Source organism: Nerophis ophidion, linkage group LG07 (genome assembly GCF_033978795.1).
Source record: "Nerophis ophidion isolate RoL-2023_Sa linkage group LG07, RoL_Noph_v1.0, whole genome shotgun sequence".
In the NCBI taxonomy this organism is placed as follows: Eukaryota; Metazoa; Chordata; class Actinopteri; order Syngnathiformes; family Syngnathidae; genus Nerophis; species Nerophis ophidion.
This window is the reverse complement of record NC_084617.1, coordinates 57,827,721-57,850,980: the sequence shown is the minus strand read 5'-3', so window position 1 is coordinate 57,850,980 and position 23,260 is coordinate 57,827,721. Positions and strand designations below refer to the sequence as shown.

The window sequence follows — 23,260 nt, the reverse complement described above, 5'->3', positions numbered from 1 at the left end:
AGACGCCACAGACAGCAGACAGAGGAAGAGCTTCAGTAGGCGCAGTTAAGTCGATGTTAGCTTAGCAGCACAACGATTAGTTCTTGTGTGAGTGCCAGACAGTCTAATCAATTATCATCGACAAAACGAGAGCCAGGCGCCATTAACGAGGCTCTCTCACCTCTGCTTCGCCAAGATGAGCTTTCTATTGTAAGTAAAGCCGGTGGTCATCCACTAAGTTTCTGTCTTATTTGTCAACGGAGCTTGCTTGCGGTTATGGCTAAAGTTCCAACAAGGGGAAGTGAGTCAAAACAAAACCCTGTTACTACTAAAGAACACTCGCCTCCATTTTATGTGTTTATTAAAGAATTGTATTGCAAATGAACAGGTTATCTAAATCTTTACAACATACTACATGTCATATGTGCTTCTTAGGCTGTCGTCAGCAACTGCCATTTAATTATAACTTGCGTGCTAGCATGACGGTTAAAGCTAGCTAAAGTTATTTTCCGACCGTCTCGGGTGTTTAATATTATTGCAAACGTTGGTCATCATTTATATCTTCGCAGTCTTAACTTTTGGTGTCATGTGTATTTATTTAGTAATAATGCCCCCCCCCCGAAAGCGTTTTCCTCTGTTACGTCAAAATAATGAGTTGACATTCAACTATGATCATTGTCGAGAGGTTGTTTAAAGGCCTACTGAAATGAGATTTTCTTATTTAAACGGGGGTAGCAGGTCCATTCTATGTGTCATACTTGATCATTTCACGATATTGCCATATTTTTGCTGAAAGGATTTTGTTGAGAACATCCACGATAAAGTTCGCAACTGTCGGTGTTAAGAGAAAAGCCCTGCCTCTACCGGAAGTCACAGACGATGACGTCGCAAGTGTGAGGGCTCCTCACATATTCACATTGTTTATAATGTGAGCCTTCAACAAAAAAGTGCTATTCGGACTGAGAAAACGACAGTTTCCCCATTAATTTGAGCGAGGATGAAATATTCGTGTTTGAGGATATTGATAGCGACAAACTAGAAAATAAAAAAATAAAAAACGAGTTAAAAAAACGCACGATTGCATTGGGACGGATTCAGATGTTTTTAAACACATTTACTAGGATAATTCGAGGAAATCCCTTATCTTTCTATTGTTTTGCTAGTGTTTTAGTGAGTTAAATAGTACCTGATAGTCAGAAGGGTGTCTCCACGGGTGTCTTGACGCGCAGTGTCTCAGGGGAGTCGACGGCAGCTATGGGCGGCACAAGCTCAGCTTTTCTCCTGTAAGAACTGACTTTTTAACCACAATTTTCTCACCAAAACCTGCTGGTTGACATTCGGTTGGGATCCATGTCTGCTTGACCGCGCTCTGATCCATAGTAAAATTTCATCTCCGGGAATTTTAAACAAGGAATCTCCGTGTGTTTGTGTGGCTAAAGGCTAAAGCTTTCCAACTACATCTTTCTACTGTGACTTCTCCAATATTAATTGAATAAATTGCAAAAGTTTCAGCAACACAGATGTCCAAAATACTGTGTAATTATATCGTTAAAGCAGACAACATTTAGCTGTGTGTGTGTGTAGCGCTCATACTTCCTAAAAACGTGTGATGTCTTGCCTACACGTCATCATTACGCGACGTTTTCAAGATGAAACTCCCGGAAAATTTAAAATTGTAATTTAGTAAACTATAAAAGCCGTATTGGCATGTGTTGCAATGTTAATATTTCATCATTGATATATAAACTATCAGACTGCGTGGTGGGTAGTAGTGGGTTTCAGTAGGCCTTTAACATACAGGAAGACTCACTGGACTTTTTATTAAAACCATTCTTACTACCGTATTTCTTTGAATAGCCGCCGGGGCGCTAATTAATTTAAAACCTCTTCTCACTCCTGCGCTTATTCAAGGCATGCGGTAAAAGTAAGCAGGCGCTAATAATTTTAAAACCTCTTTTCACCCCTGCGCTTACCAATGGCATGCAGTAAAAAATTGAGTGCGATAAAAATTGATTAATAAAAAAAATTACTGCGGCCCGGTGGTTGGGGACCACTGCTCTACAACTTGTCGTCGCGCCCACCTTTACACCATGCTATTGCGTGCCGGCTGGACGCATGCATTTTGCTGCTTCTTATACGAGATTGCAATGCATACCTGGTCAACAGCCATACCTTTTACACTGATTGTTGTGATACAAACAACTTTTACACTCTTACTAATATGCGCCACACTCTGTGAAGCCACACCAAACAAGAATGACAAATACAATTCTGGAGAACATCGGCTCTGTAACACATTATAAACGCAACATAAGAATTACCCAGAATACCATGCATCCATGACTCTTGGCTATATTATACACGCGCCCCCAACCCCGCCCACCTCAAAGGACGCACGGAGAGGGGGGGGGGGGTGCATGACATCCTTACCTTGGTCCAGCAGACATCACTGAACTCCCCCCCCCCCCCCCCCCCACCTCCCGGTGCTAGCGGGGTGTGTATTATAGCCAAGAGTCATGATGCATGGCACTCTGGGTAATTCTTATGTTGCGTTTATAATGTGTTACAGAGCCGATGTTCTCCCGAAATTTGTTTGGTGTGGGTTCACAGAGTGTGGCACATATTAGTAAGAGTGTTAAAGTTGTTTTATATCACAACCATCAGTGTGATCTGCATGGCTGTGGAACAAGACCCCTGGTTTACATATATTAAAAGCAAAAAAAAAAACTCCGCCATTTTGAAAATGATGACAGCGGAAGCGTCACTCGTGACGTCACAAATTTGACCCGTCAGTAAAAGTAAGCATGCGCTAATAAATTTGGGGAGCAAGTTTGACCCAGCAGTAATTCAAGGCAGGCGCATATTACATGCCCGGCGGCTATTCAAGGAAATACGGTATAGCAAAAAGGTGAGTCTATATTAACCTAACGATTCGATGATCGCATTCCTGGGGAGACTATTCAATTCAGAATGGATTCTCGGTTCAAACCGATTCTCTCATTTTATTATTTGGTGTAAAAATTATAGTGAACCTTTTTTTACAAGTTATAAAATCTCCTTTTGATTGCATTGAAATTGCCAAAAAATCTATATTTTTAAAAACTGATTCTTATTTAAAAAATACAAATTGTTTTTCATTTTTAATACATTTTTAAAAATTATGAATCCGCAATTTAGAATCGGAATTAATAAGAATCGCCTTTTGAATGTGAATAAATTATTACCAAGGGCATGTAGTAAAAAATTGAGTGTGATGTAAGCTTGGACCTTAATTCCTACTGAATAGCTCTTAATCCTCTTCACTTTATGCGATTTCAAATTACCGGTATTGATATCAGCCTCCTCCATTTTGAAAATGATGACAGGGGAAGTGTCACTCGTGATGTCACAAGTTTGACCAAGCAGTAATACTAAGCGTGCACTAATTATTTTGCGAAGCGAGTTTGACCCGGCTGTAATTCAAGGCAGGCGCATACTATATGCCCTGCTTTAATTCAAGAAAATACGGTATGCATATATGTTTAAACACATTTTTATTTTATTTTTTTTAATCAATTTTTGATAATTTGGACTAACAATTGTGGATTTATTTTTTTTTTGTGCACCCCTAGAAAATATAGATTTACAGCCATGGACTCAGGCTCATCATCTTTTAATTTTTTTCGTTTTGTCGGGACAAACGCCAAAAGTTTACCAAATGACCTCAGATATTGGCAGGGTACTTCTTAGTCTGTTTAACCAATGTCACTAGAATTTAAAATACATCAATGCTATTAAAACTTGTGTTAAGAAGGTGGGTTCGAAGTTACGTGACAGAATTTACTATCAACAGTTTGGCAGCAGCGTTCAACAAACAAAAGCATGAATTATCATCTCTAGCGTAGTATAAGATACCATTTTTCTTAAACTGATTTTCAAAGATGGAAAAAGCAAGTGCGGGGTGAAATATTTTACATGTTTTTTCAAAGGATATTGACTGATCCAAAGTAGATTCAGGTTTCTTTGATGAGGACACACATTTTGACAGGGTGGACATTTTTTCCCTGACAAAATGATTTCTTCTGTTCATTTAATTCTGCTATTGAACCAATCCACTCAGGTGATGAGAGCGATGCAAAGAGTAAACCCTCTTGCATCCCGTTTGGAAGCAACAAACTAATTGGTTTGATTATCGGCCTAGACCTACCAATCATTCTTTCAAACAACACTTGTGTTTCTATCCAGTGGCAGTCGCTCATCCAAGACCTTTAAGCCTAAGAAGAACATCCCTGAGGGGTCCCATCAGTATGAGCTGCTGAAACATGCTGAGGCGACACTGGGCAGCGGGAACCTGAGGCAGGCTGTCATGCTGCCAGAGGGAGAGGATCTCAATGAGTGGATCGCAGTCAACAGTAAGTGCAGAAATAAGTAGGCACTTTAGAAAATTGAAGTGAAAAAAACTTATTGTTGTGAAAAAATCAGTCCATCCTCATGGTGTAAAAAAGTTATTTCTTAACAAAGACCATTTTGTTTTACAGCGGTGGATTTCTTCAACCAGATCAACATGCTATATGGCACCATCACAGAGTTCTGCACAGAGACCAGCTGCTCAGTGATGTCTGCTGGACCAAGGTAAGGATGTCATGCAGTGAGTTAGTTACACCAATTAGTATCAGGTTTTCAAATGTATCACAATATTGAATCAAAACCAAAACAATTATACACTCTATTTGAGTTAGCGTTTTAACTGCATGAACTCTTCAATAATATGCCGTGGTCTTACACCCTAGCAGCAAGGGTCAACTTCTTTAGTCAGGACTCCAACAACTTGAGTGCCTAAAGGAAAACTGCACTTTTTTTGGAGTTTTTATATTATTTACAACCTTATATGAAACAAGCACACACATGTTTTTCTTTTTTTATGCATACTAACTCAAACGCTAGCAAAAGTCAGCAAACAATAAAGATAATGAGTGTCGCTCTATTCTGCCTATATAAAGCGCTCTAAAAACATCCAAAATCTCCATCAATGTTTTATATACATGCCGTAAGTATATATGTTAAGTAGTAAAAGGCACAGTTTGGCGTGGATCAGATGGTAAAGCGACTGTGTCAGCAACTTGAGGATTGTAGGTTTCATTTCAGCGTCTGCCATCCTAGTTACTGCCGTTGTCCTTTATGGTTAATCCGTTGTGGTTTAATTGTAGCTTAGATATGGAGATAATAACTTTCCCAATGTAAAGTGTTTTGAGTCTCCAGAGAAAAAGTGCTATGTAAATATTATTCACTTCACTAAGTTGAATGTCAAAGTTGACTAAATTCTCAGTTTATGACCACAACCTACTACTTACTATACAAGTGTAATGCGTGTAAATAGTTTATCTGCGTTAGTACTTATAATACCAATTTTGCTAATATTTGGTTAATATTCATGTCATGAGATGTAAATGGTGTATTGTTGGAGGTTTTTAGATGTTTTATTGAAGGCTTAATGGGTGCAATAAAGGACTCCTACTAGCTTCATTGTTAGCCGCGTATTACTTGCTGTTTATTACAAATTGCTGCAAAATGTATAAAAAAAGAAATACATGTGGTCTTGTCTTACTTAGGTATGGTGAATGATGGGCAAAGTTCCAAAAAAAAAGTGCAGTTTCTTCAATTGAGCTTGTCTGCTTGTCCGTCAGTGATGTGTTATGGTGCATAAACTTAAAAGAGGAACTTGACTTTTTGGGTAATTTTGCCTATGGTTCACAATCATTATGAAAGACAAAACAAAGGATTTTATTTTTTTTAATGCATCACAAATCGTAAATGAACATTTATAAACGTCAGTATACAACGGAGCCAGCGAGAGGTCCTCTATTCTGCCCATAAAACCCAATAAATAACATTTACAACATTTTGTGACTTGAATATTAACCAAGTGTTAGCACTTATAATAACAATATCCCTAACGCTGACAAACTTTATAGCGGCGCCGTGATGACTAGCTTTTGTGGCTGTATTGACATCATCCGCTGGTGAGCTGCTGCCTTATGTCTCTCACCTTAATAGTAGATGGATGAGGACATGATCCGACAAGTTAGTACACTTTGACAGCCAATTTAGACCAGAAAATGATGCAAAAGAACTCTTGGTTCCACCCCCACTTTCTTAGAGAGGGAGTCGTTCTTAATCTAAACGGGACCTTAAGAAGATTGTATGAGTCAGCATTTTAATGACAGCCAACCTTGTACAGTAAGTGACGTTTATTTATCTTTGTTTGCTCTCATGAAGTCTGCAGTAATCAGTGATGTGCTCGAAGGAAAAAGCAAACCACATGATGCGTTTTTTTAAATAAATGCGTTGCATATGCTTAAAATGATCTATGTTTTTATAAATATGCTTCTTACTCCCTTACATATATACTTCGAGCATTTATATAAAACCTTAATGCAGGTGTTTACATGTTTTTAAGGGCTTTATAGGCAGAATGAAACAACTCCTATAAGCTCCATTGTAAGCACATTTTTGATTGCATTTATTTACTATTTAAAATACATTAAAAAAAGAAAAAACGTGCTTGTTCTACATTTACGATTGTGAATGATAGTCAAAATTCCCCAAAAAGTTCAGTTTATCTTTAAGCAGGGAATGATTAGTTTGACCAAACAGGGATGTCTACCAAAACATGGTTCCATAGTGGGACGTGTGTCGACTTAACAGTAAGTAACCAGACAGAAAAAAAGAAGTAACTATCGGTGGCTCATTTCAGGGCTGAAAGACTGCAGATTCAGCTACCTGCAACAAGTGCTTGAAGATGATGTGGTGCAAGTAACGTCTTGAAAGTAATGTAGCTTTTTGACACAAGACTATAACCTGCTACCAAAGAATGTATAACAGTTCTTCTCAACTAAAGAGGAGAAATATAATCTTAGAGTCTCCAGACAAATAGTGCTGTATAAATATTCTTAAGTTCACTAAGTTGAATGTCAAAGTTGACCAACTTCTCGGTTTATGACCACAACCTTCTACTATACAAGTGTAATGCATGTAAATATTTCATATGTGTTAGTACTTATAATACCAATCTTTCTAATATTTGGTTATTATTCATGTCATGAATGTAAGAGCATTTAAAAACCAAACCCACTCAGGTGGAACGCACTCGTAACTCGCAGAGGTCCATGCACAGGTGTCACACCAAAGAATTTTCACCATGTATTTTTCCCACATTAAATTTGACGCCAACAGCTTCCTCTGTGCAGCAAAGCAATGACTACCACAGTGCAGATTTGGCATTAGGACACCAAACTAAATCATACAATTTTTCTAGTGAAATGCTGTAGTATTAAAAATGCTTTTTAGCATCATCAACAACCCTTCCTCGGCTTCAGCGCCATGACAGAAAAATGTAAACAACGCACAATGATTGAAGGAAATTTAGGATTTTACAGAACTTTTACAGGAAAGAAAAAGGCGCTAGACTGTGGAAGCTTTTGATGACTGTGCACATTCCGAGGACCTTCATCATGACATTACATTCCTATTGTAACACGAAAGAAATGAAATATCAATAGACAGCAACTATAACCATAAATAAGTTTTTCCTTCTTTGTTCTTAAGTACTTTTTGAGCGCATTCCACCGTAGCGCGACAAAGTGAGAACCATGATCATTTTGGTCACGATAACAGTGGTATGAATTGTTCGTATTGTTACATCTCTAACTGGAATTAAATTATATGTGACCTCTGGTCCGCGTGGATGCTGCTTTTCTGAAATCTAGATTTGGCACTTCCTCTATCCTCTTAATGCCGTGACAGTCAGTGTTTAATCAAGAGGAAGGGACTGGGACTCGCTTCCTGCTCTGAGTTGCTATCAAGAATATACGTGTACAAAAGATAGCGCTGCGTTTCCCCCTACCACTCCTAATTTTAGTTTAACATCCTCCCACACAAAGCTTTCCTGAACGAGCAGACACATGCCATGTGTAGAGCTTTTAGCGCCTTACGATCTGCATCATTTGAAAGTCAGATTAATATTATGCTCACTGGCTTGTCATTGTAACTGTTTGCAGATATGAGTACCACTGGGCTGATGGTACTAACATTAAAAAGCCTATCAAGTGCTCTGCCCCCAAGTACATCGATTACTTGATGACCTGGGTCCAAGACCAGCTGGATGATGAGACACTTTTTCCATCAAAGATTGGTGAGGTTTGATTATTGATTTCCCCCACACACACACATTTTCAGATCAGTTAAAGCATATAGTGGAGATACTTATACATATTTGAACCTTGTAGACAGGAACCAACCTAATAGAAGCCCATTGTTGTATTATTTAGTATGTAAGCCTGTTGATAAATGTTGACTGACTTCTTTGAAGAAAAAGCTATAATTACAATTTTGTTTTATAATAAATGTTCTGTGTGTAAATCATAGGCACGATTGGAGTGTAAAATGTTTTTCTTGATATTTGTCTTTTTTCTGCATTTAAAATAATTATTAAAAAAAGACACTTCCATTCTGTATCTGTATGGAAGAATCCTACATCTAATGCTGAAAATGATCATGTGTTAGCCACACTATGGAGATGCCCCAGGAGAGAGAACACCGCTTAAAGTCCACACATTATCAGCTTTAGTTTTGCTACAAAGTCCAATCTCATGACTTCAGTCTTAATTTTAGATTTTTCATGTGATAATATGTAAAAACACTACAAGGCTTGCTATTCTTTGACGTTGGAATCAACCCTAAGGCAGATGATACCAATCCAATTCTAGTACAGCACAGGAAATAAGAAATGCCAGACCAAAACATGTTCAGAAAGTAGCAAATCATTACGAGGTCAAGGTTGAAACAAAGCATTTTTTCTAATTGACATGATCTTTTTCCATCTTAGGAGTTCCTTTTCCCAAGAACTTCATGTCTGTGGCCAAAACCATCCTGAAGCGCCTTTTCAGGGTTTACGCCCACATCTACCATCAGCATTTTGACTCTGTGATGCAGCTACAGGAGGAGGCTCACCTCAACACCTCCTTCAAGCACTTCATTTTCTTTGTCCAAGTGAGTGACTGCACAATGTCACTAACTAGTGGTGGGCGTTATGGCCTGAACTCTATATCGCAGCCTACTGCGATAACGACGCATATAACGATGCATTTGATTGGTATGTAAATGATAATAGAAGCATTTCAAAACGTGTTACAAAGGCTCTTAATTTGGCTACAGACGTATGTAGTATTATTTTATCAAAAATATTATAAATCTGCTAGTTAATTACTGATAATGTCTGGTTACTTTCTGTTGTAACAAGGTTCAATCTACACTTCTGTTAAAGAGTAATACGCACTTATTCTTCTGTTGTTTGGATACTTTACATTAGTTTTGGGAAATACGATGAATTTGTGTATTGATCCAATACCGAGTAGTTACAGGGGCAGTGATGGCAATACTAATGCCGATACTTAAAAAAATGTTAAGATCTTTAAACAATGCAATTATGGATCACAATTATAATTAGACAAAAACACAAAGTGGCAGTGTAACAATATCAATTGAATGATCCAATTATTTCCTACTATTGGCGATTATTTAAATCATTACAATTGTGCTGTTCAAGCCCTCCTGTGTCCATTTTTTGTAAACATTAACAAATAAGACCAAATATTGTTTTGATAATAAAAAATATAATTCAACCACTGTAGTATTGACCTGATACTGATGCACTATACTTGGTGTCGTTACTGTCGATATGTGTATACAGGTTTGCCGCGGGGAATTAAAAAGCAATAAGTCATTAAATTGATTTTGCAGAAATTAAGGCCTTAAATAGCATTAAAAAGCATTAAATGTGATGTCCACAGGCATTTAAAAAACTCATACAATTGTAAGACTTGGCCAATAGTTAATACGTCGCTCAATCAAACTATAAATAAAATACAACTTAATAACGTTGCGGTCAATGATAAATCACTATGTCAGTCTTGTGTTTCTTTTCTTCGGCTCTGGCTTACAAACTAGATAAAAGAGGCCTGGTAAGGTTGCAAAGCATTTAATCAATCATCTTCATCAATCATATACTCAAAGCACTGCCTCCACTCGGCTGGAAGGCAAAATCAAACGACTCTGGCATTCTTTGGTCACTATAAGCGAAGTTGTCCTTAACTCTGACATCATGACGTGTTAATGAGGAAGCTCAGCTTGTTTCATACTCAACTCCTTTATTTCAGTCGTCTCCAGTTCAACACACATGAGCTAACTTGACTAACATTAGCAGCTCTGGTGACGCACCTCTCGGGACCTCAGATGGCCTACGATGGACAACCAAGGCAATTCTCACAACAGACCACATCTCTTACTTTCTGACATTCCCACAGTAAATGAATTTCTTCAGTTGCCAGACACTTTATACACAACTTGCTATCCAATCTACCCATTTTAAACAACTTTGAGGGTGTATAATACAATCTATTTAGGATGTTAATTTGACTGTTTATTTTTAATTCATCCAAAGTGCTTATTGGCATATTTCTAAATATCATTCCATGTCATGTCTTTTTATAAAATGTTTCAAGTCAAAACACATGCATTATTTACTACATTCCTAGTATGATCATGTATTATTTCATAAAAGCTTCTAACTATTTTTTAAAAAGTGTATCCTGATTAAAAAAAGTTTCCTCCAGTTTGTGGCTATTTGTAAGCCATATTTTCAGAGAAACTTTATTTTTTAAAGAGATAAAATAAATAAATCCATCCATCCATCCATCCACTTCCGCTTATCCGAGGTCGGGTCGTGGGGGCAGCAGCCTAAGCAGGGAAGCCCAGACTTCCCTCTCCCCAGCCACTTCGTCTAGCTCTTCCCGGTGGATCCCGAGGCGTTCCGAGGCCAGCCGGGAGACATAGTCTTCCCAAAGTGTCCTGGGTCTTCCCCGTGGCCTCCTACCGGTTGGACGTGCCCTAAACACCTCCCTTGGGAGGCGGTCGGGTGGCATCCTGACCAGATGCCCGAACCACCTCATCTGGCTCCTCTCGATGTGGAGGAGCAGCGGCTTTACTTTGAGTTCCTCCCGGATGGCAGAGCTTCTCACCCTATCTCTAAGGGAGAGCCCCGCCACACGGCGGAGGAAACTCATTTCGGCCGCTTGTACCCGTGTTCTTGTCCTTTCAGTCATGACCCAAAGCTCATGACCATAGGTGAGGATGGGAATGTAGATCGACCGGTAAATTGAGAGCTTTGCCTTCCGGCTCAGCTCCTTCTTCACCACAACGGATTAGTACAGCGTCCGCATTACTGAAGACGCCGCACCAATCCGCCTGTCGATCTCACAATCCACTCTTCCCTCACTCGTGAACAAGACTCCTAGGTACTTGAACTCCTCCACTTGGGGCAGGGTCTCCTTCCCAACCCGGAGATGGCACTCCACCCTTGTTCGGGAGAGGACCATGGACTCGGACTTGGAGGTGCTGATTCTCATTCCGGTCGCTTCTCACTCAGCTGCGAACCGATCCAATGAGAGCTGAAGATCCCGGCTAGATAAAGCCATTAGGACCACATAAAATAAATTAGTTCTGGGTAAATTGAATTGATCGGCTGATGTTTTTTAGAAGGCTCAAGTGCAGTTCCTTTTTAATAGTTTTGATTGAAAGTACAGTGTGGTAATTGACAGACGGAACATTTTAAATAGTCAACAGCCAGTGAACAAAGTCAGACACCGGATGCTTGAAATGCAACATCCTGTGGTGAAAGCGAGAACATTTCAGGAAAATGGGAAACAGTAAATTTCAGCAAAAGTAACTAGCTGGCTATCTTTTCAAAATGTGGTTAAAATACATTGATTGTAGACCCAGAGGCGTTCTGCGGTATCTGCAAAAAAACTTTGCTCAATGGGCATCGATGCGGTGAAATCACACATGATATTTAGTAGCTAATCAAAAGTCGGCGAATGCAGGCAGAGAGAAGTTAGAGGTGCCAAATTTCTTTGGCATGACCAACAAAGCCGCTTCAGCTATGGCCACTGTCAGCTGCTGCTACCACTCAAGAAAAATAAATACCACTAAATTCTCAAATGAAACGGTCCTGCAGGCCAGTTTTAAATCACTGCAAACTTTTCAACTATTCAAGATAATCATTGTCAAATGCTTACAGTTGTGTGTGTATACTTACACACAATTGTAAGTTTTTGGCTATATGCGATATGCAATAGGAAATGGGCATCATGTGTCTTTTTTTTTTTTTTGAAACCCTGGTATAGATCTGCCACCTCTGTTTACATTCGGGAGCTCTAGCTTAGTGGTTTAGCATATTCCCCTATGGGAGGGGTCAGCAACCCGCGACTCCGGAGCTCATGCGGCTCTTTAGCGGCGCCTTAGTGGCTCTCATGAGCTTTTTCAAAAATTTATGAAAAATGGAAATGAATGGAAAAAAAACATATTTTTGTTTTAATTTGGTTTCTGTAGGAGGACAAACATGACACAAACCTCCCTAATTGCTATAAAGCACACTGTTTGTATTAAACATGCTTCACTGATTCGAGTATTTGGCGAGCGCCGTTTTGTCCTAGTAATTTTGGCGGTCCTTGAACTTACCCTAGTTTGTTTACATGTATAACTTTCTCCGAATTTCTCAGACGTGATTTCACTTCTTTTTCTGTCTCATTTTGTCCACCAAACTTAAAACGTTGCGCATAAATGCCCAAAGGTGAGTTTTGTTGATGTTATTGACTTATGTGGAGTGTGCTAATCAGACATATTTGGTCACTGCATGACTGCAAGCTAATCGATGGCTCTTTCAACATTTTGGGTTGCCGACCCCTGCCCTATGGTATGTAGTGTAGCATGTTTAGCTATTCCTTGTCTTCCAGTGATGATATTTCATTACGTTTAGGTTGCGTTTGTTCTTTTGTGGCTTTCAGGTTTGCGGAATAGAGCTAAAATGTGTCATCAACATGCATTATCACGACATTACAATAGTATTAAAATGTCCATTGGCGGCCAAATTGATATCGTCTATATCGCACAACCATAGAAGTCACAGTTTTACATTCTTACTTTAGTCTTGGTATGTTTATCCACTCGTACACGTAATGCAGTGTTTTTCTATGACCCCCTTCAATATGGGGGAAAAGTCTTTACATCTCATTGGCTCAACAATGCTCATATAATGTAGAAAACTGAAATAAGGAGAAGTTACAACCCAGAATCAAGCTCTGATATGAAAGTGGAAATCAATGCATAATGTGAAAATGTCGTCCAAAGAACAGTGTTTTGTAAACTTTCTAACAAGTATGTTTGTTTGACTTGCAGGAATTCAACTTGATTGACCGGCGAGAGCTCGCTCCCCTCCAGGACTTGATTGAGAAGCTTGGTTCCAAGGACAGATAGACATTGCATCACCCATTTTTTTTTTTTTAGTTATGTTTATTTTCCCAACACTTTCTTTCTTTTTGTCACTATCCCCCTTCTTGGCCTCTGCTACCTCTGTGACTTCTTGTCTCAACTCAGTGTGTGCCTTCTTTTCACTCCTCACACCTTCATCTGCTGTCTTACTACAGTCTGAAACTTTTTATCCCTCAATGTTGTTCCTCTAAACATGAAATGGCACAGGGTCCTAAATGTATTATTCACATGAGTAGTAAAAAAAGGAAAAAATATGTTTACTTTTTAAGAGCGGACCAATGACTTTTGGAAGTGGAAATGAGTTTTACCCCCATTCAGGGGTTGTTTTTACAGTCTTTTTTTTTTTTTTTCATTTATCCCTGACCAAATAGTCTAAGCTTACATTTAAATTTGTATTTTAGCACAATATAGGGAGAGACATGTATATATATGTGATATTGGTGGATAAAATAATGCAAGAGATGTTTAGTTAATCAAAAAACTGTTGTGTGATTTCACGCTGCCAAATGCAATACAAAGCATTGCTGGGTGAAGCCTTTTTCAATATATAGACTGTTAACTGCAACTTTCTTTGTTTTACAGGGTTTTTTTTCATGACTAGATAGGTAGATTGATATGATTAAAAAGCAAGATATAGGGCTTTTAGTAAACAAGGTTGATTATTCATCTCTAGTGGAAGAAAATATTTATGAAAACACTTTGAATGTGAATTTTTTAGTTGAGTTATAATTCATTTGAGGTTTTTTCTGTGGTGCCGATCATTGGAACTGTGGGTGGCTGATTGTTTCTTATGCGCTGGTACCTTTTTTCCCCACTGTTTAACAACCTGTGTTGCATTTGTGCACAAAAGGGCAAATGTAATGTAAACATTGTGGTCGTTTCCTGTCTGAAAACTCCTCAGGCTACAGCAGCAGGGCTGTCTGTACTGCCAAACTTATTTACTTGCTAATGTAGAAAGGATTCTATATTCATAATTTTATTTTGGTAACATTATACACACGACAATCAGTTAACCTAACCGACAGAAGGCACCACCAGCTGTCATCAGTTGCATTCACTTTCTATAATTGTTTTAAGACATACTATTTTAGCCATCATTTTATTTTTGTTGAATTCTTTCCATTTAAAATAAATTTTTAGATATTTTATGTTACTTTTATATTTCAACGAGCATGTTGAATCAAGTCTTTGTACCCAAGTGTATGGTTTTCCCAACCTGATTTGTCATAACTACATTTCTAACAATCTTGTTCAACATGATGAACTAAAGACCGCACAAGGGCTAGAAAATGTATCAAATGTTTTTATTTCCATTTTAACTGAGAAGGAGAAGCACATATGTCAGAACATTTGATGTAAATAAAAATCAGCGTTTTACCTGAGCAAAGCTGTGCCTTTACAAAATTAAAATGTCCTGAGCTTCAAATCTGAATACCTTTTTATATCAATAAAAAATTGTATGAAAGGACATTACGTTATTGTTTTTATTGTTTTAAGTTCTTATCCAATGATCAAGTTTCTTGTCCGAATCACAAACATTTAATCTTAGTGTGGTTGCTGCTCCAAAAAATAATATCTAACTGCCGACAGTTAAAGTACCACTGATAGTCAAACACACACTAGGTGTGGTGAAATTACCCTCCCATCTTACGCATCCCTTGTTTCACCCCCTGGGCGGTGAGGGGAGCAGTGAACAGCAGCGGTGGCCTCGCCTGGGAATCATTTAAGTGATTTAACCCCCAAATCCAACCCTTGATGCTGAGTGCCAAGCAGGGAGGTAATGGGTCCCATTTTTATAGTCTTTGGTATGACTCGGCCGGGGTTTGAACTCACGACCTACCGATCTCAGGACGGACACTCTAACCTCAAGGCCACTGAGCAGAGATTTAGTAATTTAGTACAAATGTTTGCCAATTCTGAATTTGATTTATGTAGTTTGGATTAGAACACAAGTTGCTGGTCCTGTATGTGTGGGTTGGACAGACACTGCAAGGGACAATTTGGACTTGTGCAGACCCCTCACACCCTCCTGTCACAAACTCCTCCCCTGCGGCAGGCGTTACAAATCACTGTACGCCAAAACCACCAGTTTCTCCCCCAGATTATCACTCTGATTAACGCTGTGAAAAAACTTTGCAACTAATTTGTCATTGTGAATATGCTAACTCATGTTCACGTCATCAGCAACACAGTGGGTGAGGGGTTAGTGCGTCTGCCTCATAATACGAAGGTCCTGGGTTCAATCCTGCTCTCTGGATCTTTCTGTGGGAAGTTTGCATGTTCTCCCCATGACTGCGTGGGTTTCAACTTTCAAGTTTATTGTTCTTAGGTCAACAAACAAACAGTTATACATACATAAAATGAAAAAAAAAAAAAATGTTGCAGACCGAAAGGGTTTAGGCTGAAGTTAAAAACGTATTGCGCCTAACCCTATAAGCAATGTCAAGTACAAAAGAAATATAAACTTCCGAAAAATTTTGAAATGTCCTTTGCACAACATGTTGTGAATACCCATTATACACAATATGAACGTAGTTCAATTATATACACAGTAAAGTCATGTGAAATATCTTTGCACACGTATTAAACCTTTTTCACCAATTATATACAATATATACAAACAATTATACTTTCATTAATATTTATATCCAAGTTTAGTTTTCAATCAATATTAATCACAATGTTAATTCAAGAGTGATATATTTCTTCAAGACAATAGTCTTAAAGTGTTTTTTAAATGAGTGAATAGAACTGGAACATTTTAAGGAATCATCCAAGCTGTTCCACAGTTGAACTCCTCTAACAGAAACACATCTACTTTTTAAGATTGTTCTTATTTTTGCTTTCTGAAAGAAAGCTGAACCTCTGAGGTCATAGGGATTCTCTCTGGGTTTGAACCTCTTCTGTAGACACCCAGGCAGCATGTGGTTATGATCTTTGAAAGCCACAATAGTAGTATTGAGGTCAACAAGATTGTGTAGTTTTGATGTTTTTAATTTAATGAACAGAGCATTGGTATGGTCATGATAATTCGCATAATTTACAATTCTAATCGCTTTCTTTTGAAGTAAGAAAATAGAGTTGATGTTTGATTTGTAATTGTTACCCCAGATTTCAACGCAAAAATTAAGATATGGGAGTATGAAAGAATTATATAACATGTTAAGAGCCTTTTGATTTACAGAGTTTTTGATTTTATGTAACATAGCAATCATTTGTCTTAAGTATATTTATGTACGGTTTCCAATTTAATTTATCATCTATATAGATTCCCCAAATTTTTATTGAATACACCCTTTCTATCTCCATATCATCAGTTCTTATATGACGCTTCGGGTACTCCGGCTTCCTCCCACCTCCAAAGACATGCACCTGGGGATAGGTTGATTGGCAACACTAAATTGGCCCTAGTGTGTGAATGTTGTCTATCTGTGTTGGCCCGAATGGGACAAGCGGTAGTAAATAAATGGGATGGCTGTTCACGTCATCGTCTTTTTGCATTTTACTCTATTGACCACTGCACTAATGTTGAGTTGAATTTGAGTTTCTGTTTATTTGGAACATACAACATGAAACATCACAATTTCCAGTTTCTCTATTCAACATGTTTGAAAAGGAGTAGGAAGAAGCAGAGTTTATTCAATCCTACCCCTTTTCCTCTACATAGCAGTTGCTAAAAAGTTTGTTCACTTCCTGTTCTCAATTTATTCACAATATATTCTATAAGTAATAACAATTAAAATAAATTAAAAATATTTAGAAAAGTAAGTTATATTTCATTTGGTGAGATAAGTAAGATTATCTAGAAAATGAATGGATGGATTAAATAAATTCTGATTGTTTGTCAAGGTTCTTCTTCTTTGTGCTTTCTAAGCACTTTGTAAATTTGAAGAGTTTCTTGAAGTGGATCATGTTAGTACATTGTACATTAGTCCATTACTTAATTTAATTCCACATACAGATATACTGAAGGTCTTAAGTGTTGTACGTGCATACAAATGTTTTAAATTACATTTTTCTCCTCTTTTGTTAAGAAGAATTGTTGTGTATTTTTGGGTAGCAGATTATAGTTTGCTTTGTGTATAATTTTAGCTGTTTGCAAATTCACTATGTCGTGGAATTTCAGTATTTTTGATTCAATGACTAAAGGGTTGGTATGTTCTCTATATCCAACAGTCTGTATTATTCTAACTGATCTTTTTTGTAACACTGTTAATGAATGAAGTGTACTTTTGTAGTTATTTCACCATATTTCTGCACAATAACTCAGATATGGTAACACTAGCGAGCAGCAGAGAACATGGAGTGATTTTTGGTCTAGAACATCAATCAATATTTATTTATATGGCCTATTCATTATTGACATGATTCTTGCTACTTTATGTTGTACATTTTTTTCACATGCGATTTCCACTTAATTTTATCAGCAATCACACCTAGAATTTTGGTTTCACATAGTCTTTCGATTTCTATTCCGTCTTATTTGCGTACGTCAGACTTGCACATATTAGGTATTTTGTAGTTTTTATCTCATCCATCCATTTTCTGCCGCTTGTCCCTTTTGGGGATGCAGGGGGTGCTGGAACCTATCTCAGCTGCATTTGAGTGGAAGGCGGGGTACACCCTGGACAAGTCGCCACCTCATTGCAGGGCCAACACAGACAGACAACATTCACACTAACATTCACACACTAGGGCCAATTTAGTTTATCCATCCATCCATTTCCTACCGCTTGTCCCTTTTTTGGGGGGTCGCTGGAGCCTATCTCAGCTGTATTTGGGCAGAAGGCGGCGTACACCCTGGACAAGTCGCCACCTCATCACAGGGCCAACAAAGATAGACAGACAACGTTCACACTCACATTCACACACTAGAGCCAATTTAGTTCATCCATTTTCTACCGCGTGTCCCTTTTTTGGGGATGTGGGGGGTGCTGGAGCCGATATCAGCCGCATTCGAGTGGAAGGCGAAGTACACCCTGGACAAGTCACCAGCTCATCACAGGGCCAACACAGATAGACAGACAACATTTACACACTAGGGCCAATTTAGTTTATCCATCCATCCATCCATCCATTTTTACTACCGCTTGTCCCTTTTGGGTTCGCGGGACTACTCAGGACATTTGTATTGTGAGGCACGTGCACTAACCCCTGGTGCACCGTGCTGCCTAAAAATAACATTAAACAACGTAAAATAAAATACATCAATCCATCCATCCATTGTCTACCGCTTATTCCCTTTGGGGTCGCGGGGGGCGCTGGTGCCTATCTCAGCTACGATCGGACGGAAGACGGTGTACACCCTGGACAAGTCGCCACCTTATCACAGGGCCAACACAGATAGACAAACACATTCACACATAGGGCAAAATAAAATACATATAAAATAAAATAAATATAAAATAAAATAACGATCCATTTTCTACCGTTTGTTCCTTTTAGGGTAGCGGGGGGTCCTGGAGCCTATGTCAGCTGCATTCGGCCGGAAGGCGGCGTACATCCTGGACAAGTCACCACCTTATCGCAGGGGCCAACACAGATAAAACATGTTATATTTTTAGTTAATTGTTCATTTTATTTATTTAGCACACAGCCTACCAAGCCAAATTACGTGTGTGTTAAACATACTTTGCCAATAAAGCTGATTGACTAGGGCCTATCTCGGCTGCATTCGTGCAGAAGGCAGAGTACACCCTGGACAAGTCACCTCCTCATAACAGGGCCAACACAGATAGACAGACAACATTCACAATCACATTCACACACTAGGGCCCATTTAGTTTATATTCTTAGTTAATCGTTCGTTTTATTTATTTAGCACGCAGCCTACCAAGCCAAATTACGTGTGTGTTAAACATACTTTGCCAATAAAGCTGATTGTCATTCTGATATCAACAGCAAAGTCCAGTTTGCCCAAACCACAGTTCTACTAATAATTTCCCCTTCAATATTGACTACAGTTTTTTCATGGGCAACACAATACTGCGTACATATCGACGCTATAAAAATATTTTAAGATTTTAAATATTGTAATCATCCGTCTTTGCACATGTTCAAAATGATACCCTTAGGTAGGATTGAACGTAATATATATTTTTTTTCGACGTGGGCGACCTGAAGGGCTAAAATCTGGGCACAGTCCAACACACTATGATATTGACAAAGCATCCATCCATCCATTTCCTAACGCTTGTCCCTTTTTGGGGTTGCGGGGGGTCGCTGGAGCCTATCTCAGCTGCATTCGGGCGGAAGGCGGTGTACACCCTGGACAAGTCGCCACCACATCGAAGGGCCAACACAGATAGACAGACAACATTCACACTCACATTCACACACTGGGGCCAATTTAGTTTATCCATCCATCCATCCATTTTCTACCGCTTGTCCCTTTTTTGGTGGGTCGCGGGGGGTGTTGGAGCTTCTCTCAGCTGCATTCGGGTGGAAGGCCTTGTACACTCTGGACAAGTCGCCACCTCATCACAGGGGCCAACACAGATAGACAGACAACATTCACACTCACATTCACACACTAGGGCCCATTTAGTTTATATTTTTTGTTAATCGTTCATTTTATTTATTTAGCACACAGCCTACCAAGCCAAATTACGTGTGTGTTGAATATACTTTGCCAATATAGCTGACTGTCATTCTGATATCAACAGCAAACTAGTTTCCCCAAACCACAGTCCACCCAATAATTTTCCCTCCAATATTGACTGCAGTTTTTTCATGGGCAAGGCAATACTGCGTACATATTGACGCTATAAAAATATTTTAAGATTTTAAATATACTAATCATCCGTCTTTGCACATGTTCAAAATGATACCCTTAGGTAGGATTGAACGTAATATTTTTTTATTTTTCGACGTGGGCGACCTGAAGGGCTTTGTAAAATCTGGGCACAGTCCAGCGCGCTATGATATTGACATAGCATCCATCCATCCATTTACTACCGCTTGTCCCTTTTTGGGGTCGCGGGGGGTCGCTGGAGCCTATCTCAGCTGCATTCGGGTGGAAGGCGGTGTACAACCTGGACAAGTCGCCACCTCATCGAAGGGCCAACACAGATAGACAGAAAACATTCGCGCTCACATTCACACACTAGGGCCAATTTAGTTCATCCATCCATCCATTTTCTACCGCTTGTCCCTTTTTTGGGGGGATGCGGGGGGTACTGGAGCTTATCTCAGCTGCATTCGGGTGGAAGGCCTTGTACACCCTGGACAAGTCGCCACCTCATCACAGGGGCCAACACAGATAGACAGACAACATTCACACTCACATTCACACACTAGGGCCAATTTAATTTATCCATCCATCCATCCATTTTTTACCACTTGTCCATTTTGGGGTTGCAAGGGGGTGCTGGAGCCTATCTCAGCTGCATTCGGCCGGAAAGCGGTGTACACCCTGGACAAGTCGCCATCTCATCACAGGGCCAACACAGATAGACAGACAACATTCACACTAACATTCACACACTAGGGCCAATTTAGTTTATCCATCCATCCATTTTTTACTGCTTGTCCATTTTGGGGTCACGAGGGGTGCTGGAGCCTATCTCAGCTGCATTCGGGCAAAAGGCGGCGTATACCCTGGACAAGTCGCCACCTCATCACAGGGGCCAACACAGATAGACAGACAACATTCACACTCACATTCACCCACTAGGGCCAATTTAGTTTATCCATCCATTCATTTTTTCTACCGCTTGTCCCTTTTTTGGAGGGTTGCGGGGGGTGCTGGAGCTTATCTCAGCTGCATTCGGGTGGAAGGTCGCGTACACCCTGAACAAGTCGCCACCTCATCACAGGGCCAACACAGATAGACAACATTCACACTCACATTCACACACTATAGGGACCATTTAGTTTATCCATACATCCGTTTTCTACCGCTTATCCCTTTTGGGGTCGCCGGGGGTGCTGGAGCCTATCTCTCAGCTGCTTTCGAGCGGAAGGCGGGGTACACCCTGGACAAGTCACCACCTCATCGCAGGGACAACACAGATAGACAGACAACATTTACACACTAGGGCCAATTTAGTTTATCCATCCATCCATCCATCCATTTTTTCTACCGCTTGTCCCTTTTGGGTTCGCGGGACTACTCAGGACATTTGTATTGTGAGGCACGTGCACTAACCCCTGTTCCACCGTGCTGCCTGAAAATAACATTAAACAACGCAAAATAAAATACATCAATCCATCCATCCATTTTCTACCGCTTATTCCCTTTGGGGTCGCGGGGGGCGCTGGTGCCTATCTCAGCTACGATCGGACGGAAGACGGTGTACACCCTGGACAAGTCGCCACCTCATAACAAGGCCAACACAGATAGACAGACAACATTCACACTCACATTCGCACACTAGGGCCCATTTAGTTTATATTTTTAGTTAATCGTTCATTTTATTTATTTAGCACACAGCCTACCAAGCCAAATTACGTGTGTGTTAATCATACTTTGCCAATAAAGCTGATTGTCATTTTGATATCAACAGCAAACTAGTTTGCCCAAACCACAGTCCACCCAATAATTTTCCCTCCAATGTTGACTGCAGTTTTTTCATGGGCAAGGCAATACTGCGTACATATCGACGCTATAAAAATAATTTAAGATTTTAAATATACTAATCATCCGTCTTTGCACATGTTAAAAATTATACCCTTAGGTAGGATTGAACGTAATATTTTTTTTTTTTTCGACGTGGGCGACCCAAAGGGCTTTGTAAAATCTGGGCACAGTCCAGCGCGCTATGATATTGACAAAGCATCCATCCATCCATTTAATACCGCTTGTCCCTTTTTGGGGTCGCGGGGGGTCGCTGGAGCCTATCTCAGCTGCATTCGGGTGGAAGGCGGTGTACAACCTGGACAAGTCGCCACCTCATCGAAGGGCCAACACAGATAGACAGACAACATTCACACTCACATTCACACACTACGGCCAATTTAGTTTATACATCCATCCATTTTTTACTGCTTGTCTTTTTTGGGGCAGCGGGGTGTGCTGGAGCCTATCTCAGCTGCATTCGGCCGGTAGGCGGAGTACACCCTGGACAAGTCACCACCTCATCACAGGGGCCAACACAGATAGACAGAAAACATTCGCGCTCACATTCACACACTAGGGCCAATTTAGATCATCCATCCATCCATCCATTTTTCTACCGCTTGTCCCTTTTTTGGTGGGATGCGGGGGGTACTGGAGCTTATCTCAGCTGCATTCGGGTGGAAGGACTTGTACACCCTGGACAAGTCGCCACCTCATCACAGTGGCCAACACAGATAGACAGACAACATTCACACTCACATTCACATACTAGGGCCAATTTAATTTATCCATCCATCCATCCATTTTTTACCGCTTGTCCATTTTGGGGTCGCAGGGGGTGCTGGAGCCTATCTCAGCTGCATTCGTCCGGAAAGCGGTGTACACCCTGGACAAGTCGCCACCTCATCACATGGGCCAACACAGATAGACAGACAACATTCACACTAACATTCACACACTAGGGCCAATTTAGTTTATCCATCCATCCATTTTTTACTGCTTGTCCATTTTGGGGTCGCGAGGGGTGCTGGAGCCTATCTCAGCTGCATTCGGCCAGAAGGCGGCGTATACCCTGGACAAGTCGCCACCTCATCACAGGGGCCAACACAGATAGACAGACAACATTCCCACTCACATTCACCCACTAGGGCCAATTTAGTTTATCCATCCATCCATTTTTTCTACCGCTTGTCCCTTTTTTGGGGGGTTGCGGGGGGTGCTGGAGCTTATCTCAGCTGCATTCGGGTGGAAGGTCGCGTACACCCTGAACAAGTCGCCACCTCATCACAGGGCCAACACAGATAGACAACATTCACACTCACATTCACACACTATAGGGACCATTTAGTTTATCCATAC

The 23,260-nt window shown here is 39.9% G+C and overlaps 1 protein-coding gene across 1 annotated transcript; it reads left to right on the top strand.

Moving 5' to 3' along the window:
- On the top strand, positions 1 to 14,811 carry LOC133556589 (MOB kinase activator 1A). Its single transcript, XM_061906671.1, has 6 exons — positions 1 to 189; positions 4,204 to 4,370; positions 4,497 to 4,590; positions 8,016 to 8,149; positions 8,843 to 9,006; positions 13,249 to 14,811. Exons 1-6 carry the CDS (start codon positions 176 to 178, stop codon positions 13,324 to 13,326), a joined length of 651 nt encoding a protein of 216 aa, XP_061762655.1. The 5' UTR covers positions 1 to 175; the 3' UTR covers positions 13,327 to 14,811.
- The last annotated feature ends 8,449 nt before the right edge of the window (positions 14,812 to 23,260 follow it).